Below are 10934 nucleotides of genomic sequence, written 5' to 3'. Positions count from 1 at the left end.
ACTTAGCTAGTAACTGATGAAGCTAGGATTAAAACCAAATTGATTTTAGCCCAAGAAGTCAAATGAACCAAAAAAAAAGAGTATATTCCCCCCCCAAGAAGTTAGAATAAAATTAAGTCATCATAAAAAAGCAGAGGATTGTAGCATCTTATGGCAGGAGAGAATCTTCGTGATCTGATCCAACTCCGTATTTTACAGATGAGAAAGCAGGTCTGAGAGGTTCCAAACAGCCAGTTCCTGCAGGTTCAGGCCCGGCAGCCAGAAGTCTTCGCCCTCAGCAGTGTTCTTCTCCCCCAACTCCAGCAGGAGGCTCACCACAGAATCTGCTCCCAAGTTCCATTGGTGGGCACATTTCTCCATTTTCAGGCAATTTTATCTAAGGAGGAGGAAACTTCCTTTCCTCTGCCTCCGTTTCTAAGCGTTATGCCGTTACTGCTGTCGGAATGACTTTGAAGTTGACCGCTACAAACAGTGGTGTCATCAGGCCCCTGGTAGCCTCACTATTTATTTTACATGAAGCAGGGGCAGAATAGTGTCAATTGACATTAATTTTCATTTCTAATTTGTTATAATTAACTTTTTTACATCTCTTGTGTAGACAAAATTGGGACATTGCATATTCGTTACATAATGAAAAATAAATTTTTGCTTTTAAAGTATGCAAAAAAAGCACACAGAATTACTGAGTTACGAACATTGCTAATTTGAAACAAAAAGCATTCACTCATTAAAATCACATAAAATTCCTTGTTTCTCCTGCACTGAGCGGCGGTCTCTCCTGCTGCAGTTGCTGAGGTCGAGAACACCCAGTGCTGGTACAACATTCCATTCTCCTTAAAAATCTTCCCTGCTCCACAGAACCTGCAGGTGATACAATCAATTATATAACAACACAGGCCAACAAAGGCCTCATCAGGTGTGCAAGTAGTAAACTGCCTTTTAAAATTACCTCAAACATCCTGAAATATAAGTCAATCACTTAAAAGTAAGTTTAGTAATTACCAAAATAAATGTGTATGGAAAAACATCTTTCCATTTTAATAATTCATTATTTTACATACAATATTCAGCTCCCAGAATGTCATGGAAGTCTCACATTTTTAATAAAAAGGCCTCAAACTCCATTAAATAGTGGAGAAGAGAGTTCTCAAGTTTTCCACAATTACCACCTATGGTATTAAGGATCTTCATTAAAAACATAAAAGATGAAATGGCTAGAGATTTCTAGTCACTATAGTTCTCTTTTTAAAGGAAATGTAATTACTACCTAAGTATACCTTTATTTAAGTCTAAGTTATATAATCCTCAGGTTAATACGACAAAGATTTAAGTCCTTAGCAAATTCCCCAAACCATCTTTATGCCAACTACCACCAGCCCACGGCAGTCAGCAGTTTACTGCTTCAAGAGAGACTCTGCCGCCACGCCAGTCACTTTGACATTTATAGCACATATCCAATTCTTTTCAGGGAGCTCTGATGATCCGTTCACCTGTCAATCTCCCACCAGCTCCACATTAGAGAAAGGAAGGATTGAGAAAACTTAAGTCCTTGTCCTGCAAGGGCTTAAATGAGTGTTAGCGCTCGGGAGTGCCCAATTCCCATTGGGTGGAAGAGGCTGTTGCTGGGGTCCTGGGGCAGATTATAGAGCTGATAAATCCACCCTGTTGACTTGCTTGCTGGCATTGCTCCTAGAGCAGAGCGGGATGTCCTCAGGCAGGGATGCCTGAGGCTCACTTCTCGGGGGCCAATTCACTTTGGGATTCCATCATGTTTTGAATTTCATCCGATTTTACAGTCTTAAGGAATCAATTGGGAGGGACACCCTTGTTCATCTGGTCCCACCTGCAATCCAGCAGAGGAAATCCCTGGAATCACCCCATCTTTTGCTTGGACATTCCCAGGCGCAGGACACTCAATCCACACTAGGAAAGACCCCGACCTAGAGTGACAGAGTTCTTAAAGGGGAAATCAGCTTTTCTAACTTCCATCTTTTGATCCTAGAGCTTACTGGGATTATACACAGAGTAAGTCTCATTCCCCTCTCAGCTGGTAAACACTGGAAGATTAAGACTTTCCTGGATGCCTAGAATTTTCAACCCACAGAACTCAGAGATTCTCTTTCAATGCCCCACCATCAGCCCTGAAGGGTGTAGCCACTTGTCCAGGTCACACAACTACTCTGAAGAACTAAGCTCTTGTCTCCTTCACTATGTCTCTCTTCGCTTCTTATACTTCTAGAGTCAAATTACTAGCATCCTTACTTTATCCAACCTTTTGACCCCCTTCAGGATTTTAATAGTCAAATTATTTTAACTTTACCTGGAAATAGTTGTGAACACACCTGTAATTATGTTAACACTGCAATATAAAAACACTTATTTATCAACATTTTATATGCTTTATTGAAAGTTGACAAGTGCAACAGTTAAATACAGTGACACCTTACAACTGTGTAGAGAACATGCACAGAAACATATGCATATAACTACTATACAGGTAATATGCAGAAACCCCTACTGGGAAACTCATTTCATTAGCTAGAACTGACCATTTTCAAAGTATTCAACCAGCTCAATCAAAGGACTTCAGTGAAGGGATTTACTTCAAGATATTCAGCAGCTAGAGGATTTCAGATTACACAGAGTGACTAACTGTGCCAAATTCTTAAAATTTCTTTAGGTGTGGTTTGCTTCATGTAATGTTTACGTAGATCTCTATATAAAAGACAACCCACACCTCTTCAGACAGCCAATGAAACATCTAAATTTCAATCTGTACAACCTAAATAGTAGTTACAGTCCTCTATGGTACAAAAGTTACACTACATACACAAATATACAATAAGCAAAACAACCTTTCTGGTAAGATAGCCTAGGTCCCAGCTACCTGTCACCATTGAGTCAACTCTAACAGTGTGTGTCATCCACTGTTTCAGAAAGAGGCACAGTACTATTGTTTTTTATGGATTTTGGTGACAGTTGTCAATTTGTACAATGAACTGTTTCCCCTCATTTTAGGTGAGACTCTGCATCAGTCTTTACTTCTACCTCCCTTTCGAGTTCCTCGTGGGGGAGGAGGAGAGAGGAGAGTCCGGTGGAGCTCCACTGCTTCGTAACCCTGTGTAGCACACTGAGTGCAAGCAGGAGAGCACGCCTGGAAGTGGGGGTGGGGAGCAGGGGAGGCATGGAAAGGCACACAGCTCCTCAGCGTGAATTAAACCATTTTTCACATATCTGCCAAGCAGCATGAGGTCCCAGCACATCCATGCTAATTCTCTGATTAACCTTTAATTCACCCACCTAAGAAATTTCTTCAAGCCAAAAGCATATGAGTGTTTAATACTGGAAAAAAGAGATAATGGCATATGTCAGTCTCACGTCTCTTTTGCAGCGAGCAATGAAATGGGTGACTGTGGAGGCGGATCCCCCCCAGTACATCTTCTCTGGTCTGTTCAGTTCAGACAGCAGCAACCAGTTCTGCAGGGGCATAGGAAGCTACGCGGTTGGTCCTGAGCCCTGGGAGGCTGGCTGGGCCGGGGGCTGTGTGGTCCCCTGTGGCTGTGTGGTGGCAGGGGGGGAGCCAGTCTGCAGCTGGGCCTGAAACTGGGCAAGCTGCTCAGGACTGGCCAGTGTCTTCAGCAGATTGTTTTCCTGCTCCAACTGGGAATTTTTCTCTATTAGTTCTTTGATTTGCTCTTTGAGGACCTCCACTTCCTCTCTAACCGCGTACATCAAATGGCTTTTCACCAGATCCTGAAAGGAAGAGGGGGAAAAAATGTTTAACTTACTATTTCCCAGGACTCTGAATTTCTAAAGCATTATTTTACATGGCTCTCCCTGACCATTTTCACCTCCCGTCTTCAGAGCTCGTTTAAAGACACTCAGGGAAATCAACTATACAGATACTTAAGTTTAACCTGTAAGTGATCACGCTTTTTAAAAGTCTATGCATTCTTTGTAGCCGTTAGCCAGGAATGCATAGAGCTGGGTTTCCTACTCGAGATGACAAAATGCACCGAGCTCTGGGGCTCTGGCCGGAGCCTGGCAGCCGCCTGGCCGCCGCGATGTCCAGGCCCGCAGCAACGGTAGCCGCTTCCCCGCCCCCAAGTCCCTCCCTCCGCCCGCTGGACCGCCTCCCTCAGCACCGGCTGCAGCCAGTTCCTACAGAGCGTGTTGCCGCATTTTCCTCCCTCCACCCCTACCCCCCTACTTTCGCGATTAAGCTGACATCACAGAAACCTGGGCAGACGTCGCAGCCAATGGGAGCTCGAGTTATTTATAGCTCCGAATTAAAGGTTCGAGTTTGCCTAGCAACAGTGGGCAGAGAATCCCGTGAGAAGAGCCACAGGCGCTGCTCCAATAACAAAGAACGGCCAAGGCGGAAATGAAAAATAGGAGAAATCCAGGCACAGGCTGAGAAGACAAAACTTTTCTCCGATTCTTCTTTATTGTGCAGTCGCGCACATCACTGGGGATCCGTTTGTGCACGGTCTAAAGAGCCCTTCCCCGAGATCCCACTTCTGGGGCCCTCCCCCCGCCCACCAGCCCCTAGTAAACCTTAAGATTCCTAGTAAAGCCACATCCCTAGAGATGTGCCCACGACAGAAGGGCAGGCAGGGCCAGCGCTTCCTAGCAATTCCCCAGCAAAAAGGGACACCTCTGCAAAAATCCCGACATTATGTGAAATCGGTCCCGGTCCGGGAAAGAAGAACATTTAATACCCTCAGGGCCCCTTCTCTCTCCATAGCAGCCGTGGTATGTGGCTTCATGCTGGCAGAGCCGAGGCAGTGCCGGCATTTCCAAATGTATGAAGAGCAACCGTCATCATAACTATGGATGCACTGCTTCCATCCTAAGACATCGCGCTTTTTGTACTGTGCCCACATTTAGTACAAATGATTTTTAATCAGTACATACCATAGCTTGCTCGATTTTGTTGTCAATAGCTACCACACTTGCACCAGAGGAGCTGGAAAAGAGGGGGGGAAACATCGATAAATGAAATTTATTTTAAACATCCAAGACAAAAAAAGATTTCCCAATTCTGCGATGTTACTAGTATAATTTTTTGAATATTCGTTAACGCTATATATCACCCTCCAGAAAACACCAGCCACTCTTTTACTAACGAATATCAAGACATTTCTCTATTTTAGTGAGCCACAAAAGCCTAAATTACATAATGTGGTAAAAGCCTACGCTCTGGCCAGATCTGTGAAAAGAAGGCTATTCTCAAGATTTCAAAAAGCAACATCCATGTCACCGTACTCTCAGCAATGGACAAAGGAATTCGCCTGGCTCTCTTTCACCTGCATTACTACAAGTATCTCACGAGTAAATTTAAAGAAACTGTCCCAGCCGACATTTACCTATTATCAAGTCTCACAGAGGCGTTTTCAGTCCCCAGCAAGGATGACAAGAAAGAAATTGAAAAATGTCTCAGTTGGTAAACTCCTAGATCCATCGCCACTGGTCTACACCATTGGGATTTCATGCAATTGCAGCCAAAAACACCCTCGCAGAAAAAAAGAGGGAATACCAGCAGCCTTGTTTGTGCTAGACAAAAATCTTTTAGCTTTCTGCAGCTCAGAGAGAAATAGAAAACAGCAGCCCTAATTTAAAGAAACCCGGCTCCTGGGGCTTGGCGATTCCGGGAAGATGCGAATCCCACTGCCATACGAAGAAGGATCCCAGGTCGACAGCCCGGTTCCACTAAGCTCTAAACCGGGACTCGGCACTCGGCGCAAAATATATCCAGGGAAGAGCGGCGCCGATTGGCCAGCACACCATTGGAGCCGCCCCCTTCCCCCTTCCCCGCCCTCCTCCCGCTTGCCCGCCTTCCTCCCCACCCCCACCCCCGCCCCCAGCCTCCCGATCCCGCTCTTCGGGTGGGCTGGCCCAGGCCGCACTCAGAGGGGCTGAGGTGCGGGGCTGTCGAGGCCTCTACGGCCTCGGATACCCGGGCCCCTGCTTCAGCAGGAAACGTTGAGGGTCCCTGAAAAATACGATGGGGGCCCCGCACGTGCTTACGTTTAAGAAGTCAGACCCCGTCCCTGGAGCTGCCTGTCCCCGCGGCTGCCACGGCGAAAGCTTCCTATTTGCAACCAGAACCGTCTGAGCTACTGGGCATGCCCAGTCCCACCGCTAAGACTTGCAGGAGCTCCAGTGTCTGGATTTCAATTATCTAGTTCTTACAGGCAGCAGTAATGGGAGGATTTTCTAGGCGGTTTTATTTATAAAGATAATAACCATACTGTAATAATACTTCTTTTTTAAAGCCAGTGAATTTTAGAAGGAAAAAAATCACATTTGCTTTTTGAGAAATACCTTTCCATGAATTTATTAATTGTAGAAACAAAACCAAAAATATTACATATTCTTTGAAGGCATATATATATTGAGGAAAAAAGGATCCACCAGATGAAATCCGATGGATCTTCTCAAATTGTCCCCGGAGCCACAAACCTTAAAATCACATCTCCCCTTCTTCCGTTCATAGGAAGAAAAATCAATCCACAGGTTGAATCCTACAGAGATCTATTTTCTCTAAGTCCCTAAGGCAAGCTTTTGAAAGTGGCAATTCCTGTAAGTCTCCATCCTATGAGTCTCCTTACATCAGAGGGACTGAAATATTGTAAAGTATGTATTTCACCCTATGGCCACACTAAACAAAATAATTCCCTTCTCCAAACCAAAACCAAGAAATCTGGGTGTAAAATAGTTTAACCCATTACATAATTTCCTCTATTAATTTAAAATATTTGCAAGGATGCATCAATTGAGGTTACAATGTAATATACTAAAAATCTAAGGCCTTAAATTTGTTTATTTTAGATTATAAAGTTTACAATTCAATACATTTGAGAAGGCAAATTTAACCTCTACAATACTGCCCTCTAATGGCATAATCCTATAAAACCAGAAACAAATAAACAAAACCTACAAATAGTAAAGGCCATGCAAGTTGTATCACAAATAATTCCAACATAAAATCTGACCAGAGAACATATATATGTATATATTCTATTTACACACACACACACACACACACACACACACACACACACATACAGTCTTGTCTTTTTTCAAATAAGTATTCTCCCTCAAGCAGCATCTTTTAATTTAGGAAATTTTAATTGCCATCAGATCCTTTCAGACAAGGCTGGCAGGGAGCAATTTGTTTTTGAAATTGTCCAAAGAGATTAGGAACCAAATCTGGTGAACATGGTAGATGATGAAAAGGGCAATTCTCTTTTGGGTTAAAAACCAAAGTGTGACTAACTATAAAGCAATAACATTCTCCTTTATTATAAGGTTCATATTATTTTCTAAATTTTAAGGCTTTGATTTTGAATAACAAAACTTGTTAGCATATTTATAATTTACAAAAATCAATATATAAACTATCTCATGATAGAAATTTTAGGAAGGCACCCATTTTCAGTAGAAACAAAATAAGTAGAAGCTTAAAAATCACAATAATTTGGGAAGCAAGCACGTGGTCCTTATGTCTATGAATGTTAGACAGAATTATTATTTACTACATAATAGTTTCTATATTTTTAAAGATAAAGTTACCACTGAAAGATAAAGTTATCACTAAAACTGTGTGTATTAAGTCCATTTACATATTTTAACTAAACTACACAGGAAAAGTTATTAAAGAAAGCATCATCTTAAGCTGTAAAGAGCTTAAAGAAATAAAACTCGAAGGTCATGTAAAGAAATAAATTTGAAATTCTCAGCTGAATTTTTAAGATTACTGAATTAATGAAATTTTACTCACAATGGTCCTTAACACAAACAGAAAGAAAGAAGTTGGTTATGTTTCCATTTCATTCACTTTGACTGACCATCCATTGTATTAAGCTAAAGAAGCCAATACAAGCAACCAGTCCGTTTAACCCATATCCCTACAGATGCACATTATGGTCATACTTTGCTATTTTAAGTAAAATTGCAAAAAGCATACATCCTTCAATATTTGTGTATATATTTCTGGAGAATTTACAGGGGAAAGGATATGGAACAAAAAACTGATTAGAAATCTATTTCTTTTCATATCTTTCACATAAATATGCTAGATTCCTTTAAAACTAGATTTGTATATGGAAACTGAAACAATAATTTGAAAAAGAAGGCAAAGGAATTGAAGGAAAGCTCCAAGGAGGAAAACTCATGGGTCAGAAATGGCTTAGGCAAAATGGCTAGAATTACTCTCAAAGATTCTCCTCTTCGCAAGACACAACATCTATGAGTGTAGTGCCAAGTCAGAGCTCAACAAAGACTAGCTAACAGGACAGGGAAAGCACTACCGTGCCTCCAGGAGAGAGACCCCTAAAGGTGTGGATGATAACAGTCATCTTCAGGCCCTAGGCAGAGGTCAGGGCTCACTCCAGTGGGAATCTGGAGCACAGCAAATTACCTGGACATCTGATATTGGGGTGTTTTTTGTTGTCTTTTTTCTACTTTGTTTTGTTTGCCTAAGAGCCTTTTTACCTGGATTCCAATTCCATCACCTTGGCATATTGGCAGCAGGCACACCAGGACAGGAGAAGAAGAGCAGGGGCAGGGCCCATGTGTTTCTAACGCAGTAACACAGGCTTTTCTTCCAAACTTGATCTGACTTGGCCAATATAGATGCAGGTGGAGATTTACCATTCAAATAGGATTTCTTATTTCTCCCTCTGTCCAAACCCCTTGCCAATCTAAAGAGACTGCCAGGGAAGAGGCTGCAGCATGTCACCCCCTGCCTGACCAATCGCCGCTGTCAGGGCCTGCCAGTCCTTCTCCTTCCCCAGTTTCCTCTCTCTAGGCACTGGGAGCATGGTTACCCGGTTTGGCAAACGAGACTACAGGGCTCCCAGTTAAAGGTGAACTGCAGATGAACAATGAATAATGGTTTAGTGTTGGCACTGTCAGAACAAGAAGCAACTGCAAAGAAATCAAAACAAGAAAATTCAACCATATTTTAAACTTCCTTGATCACCACAGGAAAGTTGGAAGATGAAGTTGAGGAAATCTTCCAAAAAGTAGAACAAAAGAAAAAGAAATGGAATTGAGAAATACACTGTAAGAGGCTCAAAAGATGAATCAAGGAGGTCTAACATCAAAAACAGGATGAATTCCAAAAACACAGAACCGAGGGAAGGAAATGATCAAAGAAGTAATTTAAGAATTTTTCCAGAACTGAAGGGCACAAGTCTCCAGAGATTAAATGAGATGACCAAATGGCCACCATAATAAACGGAAAAAACCCTACACCAAAGCACATCATCATGAGACTAAAGACCACTCAGGACAGAGGACATCCTAACAGCTTCCAAACAGAAGTAACAAGTCACAAACACAGGAACTAGTATCCGAATGGTTTTGCTGGCTGACAGAAAACAATGGAGAAATTATCTTTAAAATTCTGAGAGAAAAATGTTTTTCTCTTGGTCAAATCATCACTTTAGTGTAAAGGTAGAATGAAAACCTTCTCAGACATTTCACACACCAAAATGGAGGAGCAAAGCAAGAAAAAGGGCTCAGCAAGATGAACACGTTCTAGAGATTTGCCGTACAGCCTGTACCTGTCGTCAACAATACTGTGCTGTGCATCGAAAACTTTGTTAAGAGGGCGGATCTCAAGTGAACTCTTCCTACCATAATAAAATAAAATTTAAAAAATAATAAATACTGTATATTCCAAAAGAAAAAAGAAGTCATGGGAAATATGAACGGGGCAGGGGGGAGAAGGAAGGGAATCAAGAGGATGACAGCTGCTGAGCAAGCCTAAGCAGGAACGGGTCTGTAACGGATCAGGAAGATGGGGCTTCTGGAGGGAGAGCCTTGGTGGGAACAGAGATGTGATCTGGTACATCTGAGCACTGGCGGGGGGCCAGGGAGCTACAGACAGGCATGGGACAGGTCGATGGAGCAGTTAGATAAGTTCAAAGACAGTTTTACAAGAAACAAAAGAAAAAAATGGTAAATAAAATTTACATGACTATATTAACTTTTAAATTTTTTATTGTTTTAGCTTTAAAAAGTTAACTTTGATAGGAAGGTAGTAGAAAGGAAAAAAATGTGTGATAAGAATGGTTTAAAAGTGCTAAATCCTAATCTACCACAGCTAGATTATAAAGTATCTAAAATTGAAAAAGCAACAAACAACAGTATAAATATACTACATAGACATGTATAGCTAAACATGAGAAGACATAAAAATTAAAAGTGGCCACCTGTGAGGAATAGACTGGGGGACTGAAAAAAGGGAACTGCTAATATTTTTTTTCTCTTTTCTCTATTTGATCTTTAGGTGTGTGCAGGTATAAAGCAAATTTAATCAAAGCAGATTAAAAAAACATTTTAAAAGGAGAGAGTGGTATCTGCAGAGCGTTCCTCTGCTCCCAGGCTACAGCTGAGCACTTCTCAGCACGTGTGGAGAGGAGACGACCCAAGGCCGGGGAAAGAGCCATAAAAGAAGCAGGCAGAGCGATTTTTGGAAATTACACAGGGTCAGGAATAGCTGGTGTTCCCACCACCCTAAGTAAAAAGAACCTTGTAATCACAGGGCACCAGATATTCAGAAGGATACTGCCAAAATAAGGGGGGAAATTAGGTCTAGACGGAAGGGTGTTTTGGTCTTGTGTAAAGCATATTTAAAAGGAAGGCTTGCAAAGATCAAACTGTTTCCAAGTAACTTAATTTTGTCCCAAAACAAAGTTCAAGGATATTAAATAAAATACAGTTAGCATCCAATAATTCAGTGTCTGGCATCCAATGAAAAGTACCAGGCATACAAACAAGCAGGGAAATATGACTCATAATAAAGAGAAAAATCAATCAATCAAAATGACCCAGATATGACAAAGATGATATAATTTGTAGACGAGGACATTTAAACAATTATTATAACCATATTTTATATGTTCAAGAAGGTAGAGGAA

General features: G+C 41.7%; 1 protein-coding gene across 5 annotated transcripts in view; it reads right to left on the bottom strand.

Annotated features, from left to right (window-relative positions):
* Positions 1 to 2376: 2376 nt before the first annotated feature.
* Positions 2377 to 10934, bottom strand: part of TSC22D1 (TSC22 domain family member 1) — a 131907-nt gene continuing 123349 nt past the window's right edge. For 3 of the 5 annotated variants that reach the window (XM_070480813.1, XM_070480819.1, XM_044779964.2), the window contains 2 exons: positions 4918 to 4969; positions 2377 to 3753 (listed from right to left, as the gene is read on the bottom strand). In XM_070480813.1, the coding sequence (XP_070336914.1) occupies positions 3496 to 3753; positions 4918 to 4969 (310 nt within the window). In that variant the 3' untranslated portion in view covers positions 2377 to 3495. Of the gene's footprint in view, positions 3754 to 4917; positions 4970 to 5369; positions 5767 to 6030; positions 6114 to 10934 lie in introns of those variants that run through there. The other 2 variants (XM_014838869.3, XM_014838868.3) reach the window with 2 other exon arrangements.

Source organism: Equus asinus, chromosome 11 (assembly GCF_041296235.1).
Source record: "Equus asinus isolate D_3611 breed Donkey chromosome 11, EquAss-T2T_v2, whole genome shotgun sequence".
Classification (NCBI taxonomy): domain Eukaryota; kingdom Metazoa; phylum Chordata; class Mammalia; order Perissodactyla; family Equidae; genus Equus; species Equus asinus.
Note: the sequence above shows the minus strand (reverse complement) of the source record. Positions and strands in the feature narration are given on the sequence as shown.